A 20,149-nucleotide genomic window follows, 5' to 3' on the forward strand; every position below is an offset into this window, starting at 1 on the left:
TCAGAAAAAAACTATTTTGTTTTTTGTAAAATAATATGCAGAACCTATTATCAATGCCTATTAATTTGACACATTATACCAAATCCTCAAGCTGGAGGTTGGCAGAGCAAGGGTTTTTCTTTTTCTACAATTAGGAACAATATGCTAAATTCTAGTTTTGTGCTCCCTGCCGTGCAAATTGGGGTACCTTGGCACTGTGTAACTGTTCCAATACTTGTATTAAACATCCATTTTCCACTGTTATATGAGTTTACAGACCTAAACATTTTACTGTGCAAAATGTTTTCAGATCTTTTATCTGTCCTGCCCTACCCTATCTTGTAGCAGGGCATAGTGTCACAATATAACATTTACTACCCTATAACCAAAACATTCTTTCGTTTGTTTTTTAACTTCTAACAGTGACCAGGCTGAAGAAGATGGAACCATGAAGTCTTCTGAGACAAACAATGCACCAAAGCGAGGAGCGTCACTGACTAGGAGTCACAGCGTAGGAGGGCCTCTACAAAACATTGACTTATCCCAAAGGCCTTCTCATGGAATTTCCACTGTCAGTCTTCCCAACAGCCTGCAAGAAGCTGTGGTAGGTTCTCCCTGCATGCCATAAGCTTTATTATCCCTGCTAACAGACCAAGGCACATTTAGAATGTATCATGTTCAATAATTAATTACATTTACCTTTTTCCTTCATATTTTGTAAATTCTGTAATATTGGCACACCATAGTGATTTAAAATCACCGACATAGAAATGTGTGGTTGTAATATAAAATATGCATTGCAGAACATTCAGCATTCCAAGTTATTTTTTTATGTAGAAGGGAGTTAGTAAGATTGCTATATTTACTGATGTCTGGATGTCAAGGATTGCAGATTTTTACTGCATTGCCAGTTGTCAGAATGTGGGGTCTGTTATTATTTAGTATTTCTGTAAAAGAGAAATATCAGTAATGTACTCTGTACAAAGTGTAAACTTTGTCTTCTAACCTAGGATCCTTTGGAAAAGCGGCACAACCCTCCTCCTGTCTCCGTCCCCTACCTTAGTCCCCTTGTCCTACGCAAGGAGCTGGAATCTTTGCTGGAGAATGAGGGCGACCATGTCATCTACACATCCACTTTTATTAACCAGCATCCTATTATCTTCTGGAACCTGGTTTGGTTCTTTAGACGTTTGGACCTGCCCAGCAATTTGCCAGGGCTCATCCTCTCATCTGAGCACTGCAATGGAGGGGTGCAGGTACCTGCTGACTTATTTCTGGGGCTTATGGCAGTTAAGGTGATATCACAAATGTGTCTCTTTTAAGATATGATATTTTGCAAGATTTTTCCTTCATTATTGAGTTCATTGTAGTTTTAATTTATTCCTATAACGATATTAGTGTAATAATGATCTTACTCCTGACATAAAATGAAATCAAGGCTGTACAGGGGTCTTGAATTCTTTTTTTGCTAACAAAAGAGACAATCTGGCTTGCAGCTGTGTATTGATGCTGTGTTCCAGGTTCTCAGGGCACTGTATGTAGATATTGCTAAGCTGTTTCAGGCACATGGAACTGCTCAGTGAACAAAGCAGAGCCGTTGTCTCAAACATGAAATAGCAGTAATGTTTGAGTAGGGTTTTCGCTTCATTTCTTCAAACTCAAGGCTGAGTAACCATTCTTTCCCAGGAATCCATATAGTATGAATGTAAACTTTGCCCATGCAGCAAGTTTGTTTTAAAACATGAACTGGCAACTTCCAACATACTGCTGCCTAACAGAGCTCTACAGTGCTACGAGGCAGATATTGGTCAATAGTCAGGGTGAAGACACATGGAGCTACTAGTAACAGCTACTTGTAGTGGCTACTAAAATAGACAATGCTGATCATTTACTGATAACAGTCTCAACATGTTTTAGCAGAGGCAATTCTCAGTATTGTCTATGGCAGGGTATTTTTTGGCATTTAGTAGCCATGAAAAAGTAGTTGCTACTAATTGCCCAGTGTGTCTTCACCCTCATAGCTGCAGGTCTGTGTGTGATTTATGGAACTGTCACCTTCTCTCATCTGCAGCTCCCGCTATCATCTCTATCTCAGGACAGCAAGCTAGTCTATATACAACTGTTGTGGGACAACATAAACCTTCACCAGGAGCCCGGGGAGCCCCTTTACAGCAAATTTAGAGCCCTGGGTAAGAGCTTTGTTTTTTTCTTTTACTGTAAACATTAACTTATCTATTAAATTAGCTGTTGAAAAACTTCATATCACCACGGAACAATGGCAGGAAATATTAGCAGCATACAAAGGAGCAACCAACTGCACAAATCATATAGAAGTGCACACAAAAATAACACACAGATGGTACTTGACACCCAAAAGAATAAGCCAAATCAACCCACAATATCCCACTCTATGCTGGAGACAATGCGGCCAACAAGGAACACTTCTGCACATGTGCTGGCAATGTCCAGCAGTAAAGCCCTTCTGGATAGAGGTCTTTAACCTCATCAAACAAAAATTGGGATGGAATCTACCTCTACAACCTCAAATAGCTTTGCTACAATTATACCCACCGGACATATCAGCTCCAAACAAAAAACTTTTATTTCACATTTTCAATACAGCACTCTCTCTCATCGCAAAACTCTGGAAACAATCGGCCACCCCGAACCTTCAACACCTAATCCAACAAGTCAACTACAGAGAAACAATGGAAAAAATGATAGATGCCACACCGGAATGCAAAAACAAACAAGCCTTAATTTGGGATCCCTGGCGCAATGCCCAATCCACAACGATATCAAACACATGAAAGCCTACTCAATTCTAAGATATATTTGCCTCCAACCCAACACAATGTAACACTATCTAGATTATATTGAAATAAGCGAACTAAAACCTTCCATAAATGTACATGACTAAAGATATGTTTTGTAATTTTTTACTGTTATATATCTAAAAATGTTTACTACTTTCTGTGCAAGATGTAACTTTGCTCAAACACTCAATAAACTTTGAGTCAAAAAAAAAATTAGCTGTTGAAATAAATGTCACTAAATTATTGCCTTTATACTTTCAAAATGTACATGCAATGTAAAAAAAGCACCAACTATTAGAGGCTCCAGAAGAGAATAACAGACAGACAGTTTTATTATTATACATTATTGTTGCTGACTTAAGAGAAAGGAAATTGATGGTACAGTTAACGCCCTCCTACTTATGATTTATTTGCACATGTAATTACCAAACCCCTTTGTTATATAACATTGTACAACATCACCCATTGTTGGGAAGTGGGCCGTCGCACCCTTTTTTTAGAAACCGTTTTTGTATGGTACACAAAGACAGTGGAGCCTTTAAATACAGATGAACTGCAGCCCTGTTCACAGCCACTGGTCATGACAATATTTGTACAGATGAATCAAATAAATACATTTTGAATTTGACTGAATCCAAAACCAAATCCAAACCATAATTTACATGTTTAGATTTGCGAAAATTAATAATAAACCAATTCAGTTTTTAACTAGCACCTATTAAAAAAGAAGGAAAAAAAACAGATTTAGATTTATTGTTTTTAAAGTATTACATGGAAGCTTTATCACTTTTAACCTTAGTATCTCTGGTTCTCTCAATAGACAATATCAAGAAGAAGGCTTCTCCTATCCCATATGATCAACAAAGCACCAACAATTTACTGGAAAGCATTACGCTTAGTATCCAGCATAATGACGTCCTTAGGCCTATCAGCCTGCTCCTGCAGAAATGCAGCACAACTGGAAAGAGGCAAAGGTAAACATTTAGAAAAAATAAAGAATATCTGTCTGCTCAACCCCAACCCCTGTACAACACTAGTATAAAAAATCTTGAAATGTATTTTTGTGCCCTACTAACAAAACATTATACTTATTGTTTGTAACAAGAGGCCATGTATGTATGCTTTAAATTAATGATTATTTTCTTTTCTTTTTTTTAACAGGAGCTTGTATAGAGAAATACTGTACCTTTCTTTGGTGTCTCTTGGAAGAGAAAATATCGACATAGGTAAGAGGGTTCATTAGCAAGACATTTAATGACTACATTTCAAAATATGAATATTTTGTATTTCATCATTAAAAGAAACTATACCCCCAGAATGAATACTTAACCAACAGATACTTTATATTATGTTAAGTGACCTGTTAAAGAATCTTGCCAAACTGGAATTTATATATCCGTAAATATTGGCCTTTTACATGCTTTTACTTTACCTTGATTCACCATTTAGTGATAGGCTGTGTGCTTTCTCAGATCAGATCACATGATTGAAGTGTGGAAGCAAAAGGCAGAACTCTGTCCATTAATTGGCTGATGGGGCCTAGCAGTATGTGTGCCTTGGCTTGTTTGTGTGCACTGTGAATCCTATGATCCCAGGGGGCGGCCCTTCATTCTTAAAATGGCAGTTTTCTATTAAGGATTACCCTAGTAGTACATACTACTAAAAAAGTATATTTTTATGAAAATGGTTTATTTATATTAAGCAGGGTTTTACATATGAACTTGTATATGCAATGTATTTTATTGAGACCTGCATTGTTTGGGGTTATAGTTTTTCCGTTACTACACTTTATTTTAGAGAAACTTAATTAATTATGGGTTCTGAAAGCCATGAGCTTTGCATATAAGATTTCCTGTGTTTAGAAGCAATTGCTAATAAGCAGAATAGCAGCATAGTAGTGCAATGGGTAGAACTGTTTCTTTTCAGTGCTGGGGTTCTTAGGTTTGATTCTAGCCAAGGCACTTAAGTTAAGCTTTTACTTTTGGTAATAAGATCACTGTGAATTCTGAAAACAAGTTACAGCCTTAACAAAGGGGATCCATTATTTCCTTTTATTACAGAGGCCTTTGACAATGAATATAGAATCGCTTATGAAAAGCTCCCTCTTGAGATGCAGCAAAAAATGCAGAAAATTGATCAGCCTCCAAGCAAGAAGGTGGAATGCTGCAGGAGTATCTTTGGAGCGCCCCTAATATGAAAGCAGATGTAGTCTTTAAAGGATTCTGGTTTGTCCCTTGGATGGCGTAAGAGCTGTGACTTGGGCTCTGAACTTGAAGTCATTGTATAGACCACAAGTTGCGTTTTATTTTATATCAGTCTTATCCATGTATTTGGACCAGTCATAACTAGGAGGATATTCAAGGAGTGTGAAGCCTTTCTTTTTTTTTTCTACGCCACCTCTCTTCTGAACAGAGTCCCATACAGGTGTGCAACTGGTGCAGCGATGTTCAGCAGAAGAGTTTGTGCAATGTACTGATTTTTCTGCATGCAACGGGAAATAGTCTACTGTAGAAAACAATGAAGAACAATATTGTCTTTGTAATGCAGATATACATTTTTTTTTTGTTCCGGATCTGAATGTCACAAAGAAGGGTATAATTTAAGCAATACTATTTTAAATAATTTGCTAATTGGTCCAACTGCAGGGTTTGACCAGAGCAGTGGGACTTCAAGTGATTGGTAGAAGGCTTTTAAAGCATTTTTAAACCAGTTGTTTACACTCCAAAAGATACCGTGCCTTATATTAAGTCTGTTGGTCTTGATACAGGTATTTGACCAATGCTTAATGCAGCCTTTTAAAGGGAAAATATGCCTTATTTACAGATAGTGTTTCATTTTACTTTTTCATATAACAGTTTCATAAAAACACACAGGCTTAGGATATGCAATTTATAATATCTGATCTACTCCTTTGTATTTATTGTGGTATGAGTGGGACCTGCCATACTGTTAATTATTTTGAAATAAAACTAGATTACTGTACATAGTCTCCCAAGAAAGTGTACCAGTGGCAAGATCACTGTTGCCTTAACCATGTAATAACATGAAGCTTCTCACAAGCAGTATCAGCATCAAACTCTGAAAGGCAAGTCATGCAAGGAGAAATATCCATAATTGTCTTATTATGATCCTGTAACTGTTAGAAAAGCAGCTTTTTTTCATCTGTCCCATTCAAATATACCAAAGGTCCACTGTGGTATCTTAAAATAGTCTGTAAATTTCTGCTCTCCACGAAAGCACAAGGTGAACTGCAGGTGACTGCAAACATGATTTTGGCAATGTTGGAGACACCCTAAATCTAAAGGTCTAACCGTAAACTCTGCCACTGCCGATACTTTACATGTATGGTTAATCTGTTCCAGACCTGTACATCTGAGTCTGAGGCACCTTCAAGGCCTGTTCAGCTTGTGTAGCTACCGTTAATTTGCACACCATTCTATTTTTATTATTCTGTTTAATATGCTGATTGAATTTTAGTCAAAATCTCTATATTCATTTTTGGAATTTGTTTTTCTGATAAATTTAGCTTTGGCCTGGTTTCTCTGTATGAGTATGCAGTCAAGCTGTGAATCACATCATTGACTTAGTCCTGTCTTTTAACCAAAAAACACTACATTCTTCATTTGGTTCTACACAAAACGAGCCACTACAATAATTATAGCTATGCAGTAAAAAGCTGAAAGCAAATGTAAGTTCTAATTCAGTAACTTGAAATATGGAAAAAAAAAAAAAAGAAAATATAGAGGAATTAGTTTTAATGCAAACATGGTTGTTAGCCAGTAGGGCCACTAGCCCCAATTATTTAAATGTTGCTATGAAGTAAGCAAGCAATTGTCTGATTTTGTAGAGTATGCTTAACCTAAACACTTGGCCATTGATGGACTGTCCAAGTCTGGAGGACGTTTGTATGGTACAAGCATTCTCTTATAGAATAATGGGTGATGTGGGAGGACCAATCAAGGCTAGGACATAACAGGAGATTATAGAAGTCTATAAGTCCTTTCTTTTTGGCTATCCTCTGCCGGAATATATGTGTGCCTCAGTCAGCCTTGTTGCAGTATCATTCTTTATTTTCTTCTGCTTGGAAGTATCAGAGGAAACATGTCATTTATTTTTGAGAGTACATTTGTTAGATTGCCCCTTCTGAAAACAAGGAGTTAGGGCTTGCAATATCCCACATAGCGATATGTTCTCTTGTTCAGTGCATGATTACTAACTCTTAGGCCAATTTCTCTATCTCTCTCTTTCTTCTTCAATAGAAAGCAGTTTGCAACAATTCATATTACTGTTGTTGCATATGTTTTAGAACAAGCCAGGGCAGGACTGCGTTAATGTCTGCAGTCTACCAATTGTGAATTTTTTTTCCCCAAAGCGGAAATGCCTATTGGTAGAAATGAGAAAGTTAATGTTAATCCTATAGCTCCTGTGTGGTAAGGGCTTGACGAATGGTGGCATGAACCTTGTTTCTTATTATACAATGCAAATTCTTCATGTTCTGCCTTAAACAAGCAAGCTGGAAACCTAATGCCTATGTTTTTGGCTGAATGCTGTACTGTTCTTCGTGGCAAGAAGTTCTGTTGTAATATGCTTTAGGTTTCATAGAATATAGAGGCACTATCATCACAATTAAATTTCTTTTATATGTGTCCAAAATAATAGTTAATAGAGGGATGGAATGGGAAACCAAATCCATTGTACTTTAAACATTTATATATATTTTTTCAAAACACTGTCACACAAAATGGTAATTGTATGATGGTAAAGTAAATGTCAATGTGCAATTTACATGTTTGGCAAAGGTTCTTAAATGGTTAGTATACACTGACATCTCCTGCTGCAACCTTTGCTGTTAATGGTATGTCTGTAGTGTGCCTGGCCAGCCAGTTCCACCAGCCCCTGCCCTTAGAGCATTGGTTCCCTGGGAGTGGGGCTTAGGGCTCTGGCACACGGGGAGATTAGTCGGCCGCAACAAATCTCCCTTGTCACGGGCGATTAATCTCCCCGAACTACCATCCCACCGGCGAAAATGTAAGTCGCCGGTGGGATGGCGCACGCTGCGCAGGCCATTTCGGCAAATCGCAGAAATTGCCAGAGCCCTTAGAGTCTTGGTTTGGGGCCCATACCAAAGACAGATTATGGAGAGAGCCTGTTTGCTTTTCATGACACTCCCAGAAGCCCATTTTGAAGGTCAAATATAGCAATCCAAATGTTGGACCTCAAATGAGGAGAACAACTGCCTTAGTCAGTCATAGCCTTCAAATGCCTTAGTGCAGTGCTGTCCAACTGGCGGCCCGCAACCCCCCTCTGTGTGGCCCCCCACCTGTCTGGCTGCTTTGATGGCTTACTCTTGTGTAAGCTTTAAATGGTATCAGTACTGTGATTAACTGCCCCCCCTGCATGGTTCTCACCTCAGATTCAGGCTGTAATCCCCCTGTATTGTTTAAATATGTAATCCCCTGTACTGTTCACACCTTTTAATCTCTGCATTGTTCACCCCCTGCAGAGTTCACACCTCAGGCTCAGGCTGTAATCACCCCCCATTGTTCACCTGTTCACACCTCAGGAGCAGTAGAAACCCACAAATAAACCCTGCATACTACAAAAAGAACATATACTGAGGTGGTACTGCAATTAAAAAGTTTTTTTAATATATAGTTATTGTGCAGACTGTAGGAGCAGTGCCAGCATTGTGTCACTGTAGGCTGCCTGTGTGTGCCATACACATAGGCAGCATAGGGCAAGCAGAGTATGGCACACACAGGCAGGGTAGGGAAGGCAGAGTATGGCACACACAGGCCAAGTTTGGCACAAACCAGCCAAGAATGGCACACACAGTGAAAGTATGGCACACGCAAGCAGGGTAGGGAAGGCAGAGTATGGCACACACAGGCAGGGTAGGGAAGGCAGAGTATGGCACACACAGGCAGGGTAGGGCAGGCAGAGTATGGCACACACAGGCCAAGAATGGCACACACAGTAAAAGTATGGCACGCAGGCAGGGTAGGCAGGCAGAGTATGGCACACACAGGCAGGGTAGGGAAGGCAGAGTATGGCACACACAAAGGCAGAGTATGGCACACAGGCAGGGTAGGGCAGGCAGAGTATGGCAGGTTTTTGCTGTACTACAACCATTAATATGGGTATGGTCATGTGATAACATGGGTGTGGTTTCAAGTGGGTGCGGTTTCAAAAAGGGGAGTGGTCAAAACTGGCTTCCATTATCGGCCCTCCACCACGTAGGTCGGAAAAATTCTGGCCCTCGGTACCACAGAAGTTGGACAGCACTGCCTTAGTGGGTTATGGCACAGGAGTAGGGCTGTGAGGAAGGATTCTACCCACCCCTGTATTTAACCTGCCTTGCTGATAAAGGAGTTGTCTTAGCAATAAGATTCCAAAATGAATGTTGTAGCCAGCCAGCTTCGAACATTGGCAGCCCCTATTAAGCTAAATGTTTGTGTACTCTGTGTACTCTGATCTAAAGTGGGGGATTGTACCATTGTAAATAACTTGTAAGTGGATAGATAGAAATGTCTTGACCAAACAGAATGTTATTTTACATCTGTTTTGATGTCACTTAGTTATGAGAGCATTGTGCTAAATATTTGTGGTCTTGACAGCACTTTGTATTCTTTTGCAATAGTTTGCAATCTGTTATAGGCATTTTTACCAAAACCTTGACCATGCATTACACTTGCCCATTCTGACATTTAATCTAGTTTATGCAATATGTTAGTGCATGATTTTTTTGTTATAGGTTATGATACTACTACATGAAACCCACTTCCATGTGGGACAAACAGTACTTTAGTGGCTGATTGGGTTTTATCAGAAACGTCCTTTTTATATTTCGGTCCCTTACCAACAACCGAACAGCGTAAAGTTGCATTTTATATAAAATTAACATCTCCAAACAGAAAAGGCATTTAAGGCACTCTTAAATGTACATCTTAGCTACAGATAAACCCATTTGATTGTTCTGCCCAATAACTCAAATATCTGACTTTCTAAAGGCCTTGCGGTCTGGTGTTGTGCCTGAAATAAGAAATCCAAAGGTGGTTTGCACTTCCTGCTGTTAATAACAAGCACTTAATACATGAAAGTGATACTTCAGGTTTCTAATCATATCTGTATTGCTACAGATACAATGGCTGATTTCCCCTGGAAGATATCCTTAGCTGTGTAGAGGTACAATCATTGTACATGTATTTTAATTTCTAAAGTCCTCTCACCCTGAGTTTATCATGTACATTCCCTACTGTTCTTAGTATCCACATTTCAGCTGCTTCAGATGTTCCTCGCCATAATCTGTGACCTGTCTGAATAGAACCTGTGCCTTCCTAGAAAATGTTCTTAGCTGTAACATGTAAACATTCATGAACTTTTAATAGTGTTCTATTGTGCAAGACAAGAGCCTCTGTCAGTTCCAGTACCACTGGCCATACAGAAGTGTGCTGGTGGATTTAGCACTAAAATAGACATTCTAGCCGTGCTTTAAAAATGGGGAATGCAAATTCAATCCAGCAAAAGTTCATGAAGCCTTCAGAGCTGAACACCAGGATTACTCTAACTACACCAATGTTTGTAATGGAGTCTAGATATGTTTACCTTTTTGATTTAAGATTAAAAAAATTCAATGAGTTTTGCACTTTGTCCAGACCTTAATGTATCTCCTATACTCATAATATGCTTGTAGTCTGAGGAAATGTATTTCTCATTTTGTACATTTGGACAGATCTGAATTTCTACAATTCATGTTTTGTTATGAGAATTTTGTATAGATATATGAAGTATAAAGACATTGCTCCATGACATGGTTTTTTTTTTTTTTTTTTAAATAAACCGTGGATACTTATGTGCCATTTGTACTTTATTAATTTAGAATTTCACAGTTATAGTTAAGCTTTACATTATAATTTGCACACTGAATAGGTTTCAGGCTGCTTAGTTAATTTCCTAATGTAGCTTTTTCTCATGTGTATCAGTCAGACTTGCAAAGCTGCACATCCCCTGCATGATGCCAAGAATCAAAGTACAAGTTGCTAATGGAGAGAATTTGTGCAGATCTACAGTTCAGCAAGTTGTGTGGGTTAAAAAAATGCTTCTGTTCCTGTGGGGAGAATTCCATTTTAGTTTTATGGTAAAGAAAGTTCCTTTTTTTCTTTTGCATGCTGCCTTATAAAAGTCATCTCGTACTGCAAGCACTACATATGAAGGGGGCAGGTCACCTGTGCATTTTACTAATAGCTTTAAACCATTATGGAGGCTTAAATTGCCCCCCCTAAAAGCATTTAATACTTTGTGTGGGGCAACTGCAACAGGACCAAGGATCTAGCTTAACAGACAAACTGCTGAAGGCTATTAATAGTACAATGGTTTGGAGGCAGACATGCCAGTGGAGGCCATAACTAACTACTTGTGAGATTGGGGAAAAGCATAGATTAATATAAAGGAGGGATAGTACATGTGAGAGAAGAAAGGAAGTGTGAAGTATAATTTAGGGGGTGGGAGTTCTCCAAAAAGGGTAAGTTGAATGTGAAGACAATCACATTTGGGAGATAAGTACATAACTGAGGAACAGGTTAAAGGGAGAGGGAGGAAAAGTTGAAAGCCAGGGAAAAAAAGGATGTTCCAGAAGAAAACTAGAAGTGTTGTTATGTACAGGTCCTTCTCAAAAAATGAGCATATTGTGTTAAAGTTCATTATTTTCTGTAATGTACTGATAAACATTAGACCTTCATATTTTTTAGATTCATCACACACAACTGAAGTAGTTCAAGCCTTTTAGTGTTTTAATATTGATGATTTTGGCATACAGCTCATGAAAACCCAAAACTCCTATCTCAAAAAATTAGCATGTATCAAGGCACCTCAGTGGGAAGTCTGTGGGAAGGAAAAAGTGTGGCAGAAAACGCTGCACAACGAGAAGAGGTGACCGGGCCCTGAGGAAGATTGTGGAGAAGGACCGATTCCAGACCTTGGGGGACCTGCGGAACCAGTGGACTGAGTCTGGAGTAGAAACATCCAGAGCCACCGTGTACAGGCGTGTGCAGGAAATGGGCTACAGGTGCCGCATTCCCCAGGTCAAGCCACTTTTGAACCAGAAACAGTGGCAGAAGCGCCTGACCTGGGCTACAGAGAAGCAGCACTGGACTGTTGCTCAGTGGTCCAAAGTACTTTTTTCGGATGAAAGCAACTTTTGCATGTCATTCGGACTGGAGGAAGACTGGGGAGAGGGAAATGCCCAAATGCCTGAAGTCCAGTGTCAAGTACCCCCACAGTCAGTGATGGTCTGGGGTTCCATGTCAGCTGCTGGTGTTGGTCCACTGTGTTTTATCAAGGGCAGGGTCAATGCAGCTAGCTATCAGGAGATTTTGGAGCACTTCATGCTTCCATCTGCTGAAAAGCTTTATGGAGATGAAGATTTCATTTTTCAGCACGACCTGCCACCTGCTCACAGTGCCAAAACCACTGGTAAATGGTTTACTGACCATGGTATTACTGTGCTCAATTGGCCTGCCAACTCTCCTGACCTGAACCCCATAGAGAATCTGTGGGATATTGTAAAGAGAAAGTTGAGAGACACAAGACCCAACACTCTGGATGAGCTTAAGGCCGCTATTGAAGCATCCTGGGCCTCCATAACACCCCAGCAGTGCCACAGGCTGATTGCCTCCATGCCACGCCGCATTGAAGCAGTCATTTCTGCAAAAGGATTCCCGACCAAGTATTGAGTGCAGAACTGAACATAATTATTTGAAGGTTGACTTTTTTTGTTTTAAAAACACTTTTCTTTTATTGGTTGGATGAAATATGCTAATTTTTTGAGATAGGAATTTTGGGTTTTCATGAGCTGTATGCCACAATCATCAATATTAAAACACTAAAAGGCTTGAACTACTTCAGTTGTGTGTGATGAATCTAAAATATATGAAGGTCTAATGTTTATCAGTGCATTACAGAAAATAATGAACTTTAACACAATATGCTCATTTTTTGAGAAGGACCTGTATGTGTCTTGTTTGCATAAAGTACCTAACCTTGCCCCTTGTGCCTGTGCTGTTACAAAGCAGGGCCTGAGGACAGAAAGTTAGCCTCTTCCCTTGAGAGAATGTGTATTTTCATACCCCCAATTACAGAGCTGCAGCTGTCATAAATTCATCTTCCCCCCCCCCCCCCCCCCATTACATATTCCACCCCACTGAATTTCATTTTTAAGGCACAGAAAGAACAGAATATCTGATAACATGTAATAAGGAGGCAACATACAAGAATTGTGCTTGTCATCATTTCTTTTACACAGTAAGGTGACTTCACTGCCCTGCCTATTGAGTTTAGAAACATGACAGGATGATTGCACTGCTGTAATGGTTTGTTGTGCAATTAATATTTTTATGATGTGAATCTAAAGGTGGCTCGGCTCTAACTTGCTCCATGCAGCGCACGATCGGATGATTTCCCTGAATCTCAGACAGTTACACAACACTGCTGTAACTTTAGCATTTGATTGTCTCATTTCTGATGAAAGTACAGTTAGTCAATATCTAGTGTCCATATGAACTTTAACTTGCTGCATGCCACATAGCTGTTTCCTCATTACTATATTTAGCTTTTATCCATCGCACTGTACTTGGCTAGACCAGTCTGCCACAGCACTATATTTTGGAAAACCTCCGTAATCAGGGAAACCTGTTATCTAGAAATTACTAGAGGGCCATATCCCATAGATTCAAATTTAAAAATGATTTCCTTTTTTTCCTGTATTAATAAAACAGTACCTTGTCCTTGATCCCAACTAAGATATAATAAATCTTTGTTGGAGAAAAAACAGTCCTATTGGGTAATTTAATGTTTAAATGATTTTTAAGTAGACAAAGTATGGAGATCCAAATTACAGAAAGATCCCTTATCTGAAAAACCCCAGGCCCCAAGCATTCTGGATAACAGGTCCCATACTTTTACATGTTTAGAATAATACTGATTGATCTAAACTTGCACAAACTGCAGAATGCCACTACTGCCATATTCAAATCTGCAGAACAAAGCAAATGTTTGGAGAAAAAAAACACATCATTTGAGACCTGGTTCTGTGCTCTTTAATGGCAAACAGCATGCATGCACCTCATGTACAAAGCAAACTGGGGAAAGTGGTTCCTTTCACATCTTTCTCTCTAAATCACTGAAACTTGGGTTGCGCTACTGAATATGTTGACCTCAAACACGAAGAGTCGAGGCGCAAAATAAACCAAGGGCAGATGAAAGTACATTATGGCCCAACATACTGATAGCACAACCACACTGATTTGGCAGATCAGGCTCATAGGAATATTGTTCATATCCAGGTCAGCTGATGGCATTTAAATACAAGTCATGGGTCAGTCTGATTAAGGCTAATAATCAGCCTTTAGTTATTTAGCCTTTAATTGGCTATCCATGGCAACCTTTATCTATGAGCAATCTCCACCTTCCTAGCAGCTGATAGGACACATTAAAAGCATAATGAATAACCTAAAACACCTTAAGGAGTGACTTCTCGATTTCCTTTTTTCTAATAGGTGTGCCTGATTTCAAGCTTATGTTTTCTTTTGGGCTACTCCCATTATGGCAACTTCACAAAAAAGAGGACTTTCAGCCTCTCTGTCTGTCTCTCCCTGCAAGGCATCCCTGCTCCACTTGCTTTAACATGGGTGGTGTTCATGTAGCAGTGGTATTCCCTTCTCCAGGTGGTGGGGTTGCTTTGTGGATCACAGGCATTTCTTCACTGAACTTTTTATGCTTGGTTATCCTGTATTTTATTCCATTCCATTTATTTTTGACTAATGCTCATTTTCCAGCCTCCTCTGCCTTTAGATCCTTGGAGTTGCAAATGCTTGAAAAATCCTGCCAAAATTAAGGTTCTGGGTAAGCCTTTCAAAATATGTGGGAGTAGAAAAGAGTGCAAGGATCCCTGGTTGTGCTCCTAACAGAACGACAGGCTTCTGCAGCTTCATTTGCTTACTACCTGTTATACATCCACTGGGTCCAGCCTGGAAAGACTGAATTACAAACACTACACTGCAACGTATCAACTGCTTCACTTTCATTGTGTTATTGCCCTATGGCCACGTGCACCAACCATTTTCTGGTGTTTGTACAATGCGCCTCTACAGTTGGTGCTACGCAGTAGGAAGGTGAGACACTGGAAGCATATCGAAACCCACTTATTGTACAGTGCTGCGGAATATGTTGGCACTTTATAAATAAGTGTTAATAATAATGTTAATAATTTAAAAATCTGTTGCACCATCTGGATTTGATTGACAGCTCTGTGCAATGCATTTGTAGTGTCCCTGTTTAAAGAGGAGTGTTAGGAGATATGTATGTGTCTGTTACTGTCTTGCTATAACGCTGCTGGTTAGTATATTTGTACCATGTGCATTACTGCAGTTTATTATCATCATCCCTACTCCTGTTCTTCAGTAACTGTCATGTCTTATGTTATAGTTATCAGTACTGTGTGCATCCCTTAAGCTCCTGATCGGGGCCACCATCAGAAACTTTGCCTTGTACAAGTTATTTGTCACCCATGACCACAAGCTTGTAGTACCAAATTTTTTGGCCAGGCCTCTTTTGTGTGCTACACAATGTAAGAAGGTTTTGCTAGGACAAAAGGTTGAACTTGATGGATGTGTGCATTTTAACCACAGCTACTATGATACAAGCCCCCAAAATACTTAACTGAAGAGCAGGAAACAGACCCTGCAGCTGCTGGGAGGCCCTGGAACTATTGGAGGCCCAGTAGGACTTTGACTGATAAACAACTTTAATATATAGTAAATGTCTTTTTCCAATAGTTTAGGGGCCCAGTGATCACTGTGGAAAAGTTCACATAGGAGATATTTGTTCAGTAAACCGATACCAATATAAAAAGCTGATGTTGCTGTGCAATAAGTAGCTCACATAATTGGTGCAGTTAATTAATGTTCAAATAAGTCTGTCAGTTTATTGGGGGCACTGGAGACACTGCTCTAAATTGTCATTGCTTCATACGGAAGTTTTTGTCTAAGTTACGTAAATTGCTTAAGTTTATGGGCCCAATGATTTGCTGTGGGGCCTAATAACTAGTCAGTAGTAGCTCATATAATAGTTAAAATTATTAATTAATGAGTTAATAAGTCAGACAGTCGATTGAGGGGCGCAGTGGAATTTACCTTAAATTTTTTTATTCATTGGTGGTCAGTGGAGTTTGCCCACACAGTTTTGGCTTGTCATTGCTATATACATAAGTTACATAAGCTTCTAGACAAGTCAAGAAGGTTTTATGGACGTTATGTTGATAATGTAACTCACAGCCAGCCCCACATTCACATTAAAATTTGACTGGGCCCGGGACTACTGCCCATCTCGCCCTAAAGGGATCAAGGGTCGGCTGACATTTCTGCAACTCTTCAGTTCTTTATTATATCTACGTTGCTGTTGTGCAGCATATTAATAGTGTATCAATTCTTGTTATTGATGTCTTATCTCTGCTATTAATATTTTGTGCATCACTGTAACTCCTAATTACAATAATGCTATATTTTACCTATTCAGTATATTATTCAGTATTTATATATGGGGTGGTCTTACCAATGATTATTATAGACCAGCTTTGATTATTTCATGATGTTCATTGGTATTCATCAAATGATCCACAGCAAATCAGATCCAGTCCTTTTAGATTTTCCTGGTTACCCTCAAAAATGAGTTTAAAGTCCCAGGACAGTAGGCTTTATCAATACAGATACTTATGAAACTAACTAAAAAGTTGCATAGCATAGCTTTCAATAGACTTGTCTTTCTTTGAGTTGGCCTGAGCCAAAACTGATATATATATTGATGCTGATCAATATTTATAGTATCAGTCAAACTGTCATTTGTTATGACCAAATGCAGAGTATAGCAGAAGAAGTAAAAAGCCACACACAGATGCCAATCTACGGGGTAGAAATATAGCTTTAATTCTGGCCTCTTCTATCCACTCTTTAAGTTACTCCTCCTCTCTTCATCTTCTGTATCCACAGCCTTTCTGAATACCCTTCCCAGTGCTAAACAGAAATGCATATTAAAATAAATGCATAGCATTTTTACATGCTGTCCTATTCAGACCCGGATTAGTGGCGAGGCCACAAAGGCCTGGGCCTGGGGCGGCACAAATTTGGGGGGCGGCAGGTTGCCCAAGCCGCACTAAAATTTTACTCGCATACGGAGCGATGGGGACCTCTCCCCAATGCTTCGTACGTGATTTAAAAAGGACAAACAAATGCTCATGTGTGAGCGGAGGCAGGTAAGTGAATGTGCATGCGTGGCGGGGGAGGAGGGTGTGACTGGGGGAGGCCTCGGGGCGCCCCCGGAGTACAAATCCGGCGTTGGTCCTATTTATTTTATAACCATTAGGGACAAGGCCCATCACCCAGTGGGCCCCAGGTAACCAGTGGGCTAATAATTGAACCCCCCATGGGACAGGGGTCCTGCAAACTTAGTAGAATGGGGCCTCAAGGTTACTTATGGCAGCCCTGTACATATATACACAGTGGTGTAATATCTCTGCCAAGGCCCAAACCCCACAAAGAAAAAACAACTTCGGAGGGGTGCAGCACAGAGTAGCAAACCCTACTTGGCCACTTGCCCACCACCCGCTTGCAACAACAGAGGAAGCAGAGCTCATGGTCCGGGCCCAGGGTCCTGTTTCCCCTATTATTGCTCCACTGTATATACAGTAAATGTATTTTTTCTGTGGTACTTTTACAGTAAAAGAACTCTTGTGCTAGGTTAAATAAGAGCCACTCCAATAATTAAATGAGCAGAGCAACTGCCAATCTGAAATTATTTGGCATTTCATTAATTTGCTTTAATATAAATTGGATGTCTGCATTTTCCTTCCAGAGATCCATAGGCCAGCTCATATGGTCTTTGCAGACTGCTTTTAGTAAAATCATGTGACACAAATGAAGCTTTTCCAACAACGAGCTATGAGTAAATTAGCAAAAAATCACTTTGCTTACATCTCTGGTAGCTTTGCAGATATAAACATCTTTTTCAGTGGTTCCTTTCCTATAAAGCTGTCTCTGTTTAGAAATAAGACAGAAGTGTAGAAAATAATTAGAGCAAAGGTTATTACTAAGAATGACACCAACACAAAAACTCCCTAAGTGAGTCACATGTTGCATTGCTGTTACAACATCTCCTGTTGTGTACTTTGCTTTGTCTCGGTCATTGAACTTTATACATACTTTCAGGCTTGTGTACCATTTCCTGTCATTTTATATCTGTATCAGCCTTCTTAATAAAGTATACTCCATAAAGTATTTATAGTGTTGCTGATCTGAGTCTATAGGCAACGCTTCATTAAAAAGGGAGTTCAACTTTAAAGTAAATTTTAGTAAAATATAGACAATTTGCTATTAGTCTCCATTGTAAATTTTTTATTTTTAATTTAGGTTTTTGTGCAGCAGTCCTACAGTGAGGAATTTCATCAGCTATCTGGTTGCTAGGGGTCAGTTTGTCCTAGCAACCAGACAATGGTTGGCATAAGAGACTGAAAGACAGAGGGCCCAAATAGAAATTGAAAATAACACTAACAATAAAATTGTAGCTTCACATATGTAAAGAAAATAAGTGATTCACAGCAGAAGATAGAGAGAACAGAACAACACCCTTAGAGCTTTTAGCAAGTCAAGGAATGCAATTTTTTCTTCTTGTATTCTGTGTGGGGGAAGCATATATAAAGCTTCATTTGGGGGGAAGATCTTTTCAGCCTGGACTTCCTGGTTATTTTGGGATCGCTGCTGAGCCGTTGTGTATGGTGGAGTCCCTCAGCAACTGTGCTAAGTATCAATAAATCTTCTATATGTATTTTACTGTGTGTGTGTGTGTATATATTAGTTTAATCACTCTATCTAACCTTCTCAATATATTTTTGGCTGCCAGGGGTCACTGACCTACATATTAAAGTATAAAAGTGGCAGAAGAAATAAGCAAATAATTAAAAAAAAAACTATCAAATATTAGAAGAGTTTCTAATAGAACATTCTGTAACATACTTAGAAATAGCTTAAATTCAACATTTCAAAAATTATTTTCTCTGTAATAACAAAACAGTAGCTTGTACTTGATCCCAGCTAAGAGTTAATTAATCCTTATTGGAGGCAAAACAATCCTATTGGGTTTATTTCATGTTTAAAGCAGAAGGAAAGGTAAAAACTAAGTAAGCTTTATCAGAAAGGTCTATGTAAATACAGCCATAACCCCATAAGCTCTTACAGTAATGCTGCACTGAGTCCTCTATCAAAAGAAACAAGATTTCTTGTCTCTTTTTTGTAAACATGATGTTCCAGTGTCTGACTTCCTCTCTCAAAAAAATCCATAGTTCCGGTGGCCAGAGTCTGTGCAGTTCTCTCCTCTTCTGCTCCCCCCTCCCACGAGAATGCTAAGAACTCCCTTAGGAATGTGTGATCTGAGCTATATGGTCTAGACTGCAGGCAGGACGCTACTTAAAATGGCAGCTGCTATCTTAAGCAAACAGAGGAAGCTTCTAAAGCTGTTTACTCAGGTATGGTTATGGTTTCTGCAGAATAAATATTTTATTCTAGGTTGCACTAATGTGGCAAATCTATTGGCCGTAAAATGCCAAAATGACTTTCCTTTAAGTGATTTTTGGTAGAAGATCCAAATGACAGAAAAATCTCTTATGCAGAAAACCCCAGGTCCCATACCTATACTTAATGGCAACTAAGCTGAATAAATTTGTATTGGTGACAAAAAATCCTATTGGGTTAATTTGTATAAAAGTTTTTAGCAGAAAATGTATGGTGATACACATTATGGGAAAACCCTTATCTTGAAAACCACAGGTCCCAAGCATTCTGGATAATGAATGCCATATCAGAACCACTTGTTTTAAAGTTAGATGATAAAAGGATTACACAGACATTAAAATATGTAGTTATGGAGTTGTCTAGTTGAAAAAAAATTGGACATCCTCATGTGAACCCTGAAATATCAGTTGGGCAACCCTGGTAGAGCCTCCAGGCTTCTATGAATAGCTGAATGTTCTGACCTTAAATTGTTTTTTTTATGTTATCCTTGATCTCTGTGAAACACTGCTTTGCCATTGAGGGTTAATTAGTCAGTTTATATGCTACAGAGATTACAAGAACCGAATAGGCAATGTCAAATGCCAGCGCAGTGTAGAATATCTAGGTAACAACTCTGAGACATATTTAGTAAAGTAAGAAAACACAGCTTGCCACTGTACACCAGAGTTACAAGTAGTAATCTATTTTGCTAAGACTCCCTTTAGTGACCAGCGCCAGATTTCTTGACTGGGCACCCCGAGG

The 20,149-nt window shown here is 39.2% G+C and overlaps 1 protein-coding gene and 1 long non-coding RNA gene across 4 annotated transcripts in view; one reads left to right on the plus strand and one right to left on the minus strand.

Annotated features, from left to right (window-relative positions):
- dennd4c (DENN domain containing 4C) overlaps nucleotides 1–6,763 on the plus strand; it is a 74,513-nt gene extending 67,750 nt beyond the window's left edge. For all 3 annotated transcript variants that reach the window (XM_004910862.4, XM_002935667.5, XM_004910863.4), the window contains exons 28-33: nucleotides 403–583; nucleotides 990–1,235; nucleotides 2,051–2,168; nucleotides 3,616–3,769; nucleotides 3,957–4,021; nucleotides 4,856–6,763. In XM_004910862.4, the coding sequence (XP_004910919.1) occupies nucleotides 403–583; nucleotides 990–1,235; nucleotides 2,051–2,168; nucleotides 3,616–3,769; nucleotides 3,957–4,021; nucleotides 4,856–4,992 (901 nt within the window). In that variant the 3' untranslated portion in view covers nucleotides 4,993–6,763. The remainder of the gene's footprint in view (nucleotides 1–402; nucleotides 584–989; nucleotides 1,236–2,050; nucleotides 2,169–3,615; nucleotides 3,770–3,956; nucleotides 4,022–4,855) is intronic.
- Nucleotides 6,764–16,748: 9,985 nt separating this feature from the next.
- Nucleotides 16,749–17,979, minus strand: LOC116408324. Its single transcript, XR_004220871.1, has 2 exons — nucleotides 17,816–17,979; nucleotides 16,749–16,858 (listed from the first exon to the last, which is right to left on the minus strand). It is a non-coding gene; the product is annotated as an uncharacterized LOC116408324 (long non-coding RNA).
- Between the last annotated feature and the right edge of the window lie 2,170 nt (nucleotides 17,980–20,149).

Source organism: Xenopus tropicalis, chromosome 1 (genome assembly GCF_000004195.4).
Source record: "Xenopus tropicalis strain Nigerian chromosome 1, UCB_Xtro_10.0, whole genome shotgun sequence".
In the NCBI taxonomy this organism is placed as follows: Eukaryota; Metazoa; Chordata; class Amphibia; order Anura; family Pipidae; genus Xenopus; species Xenopus tropicalis.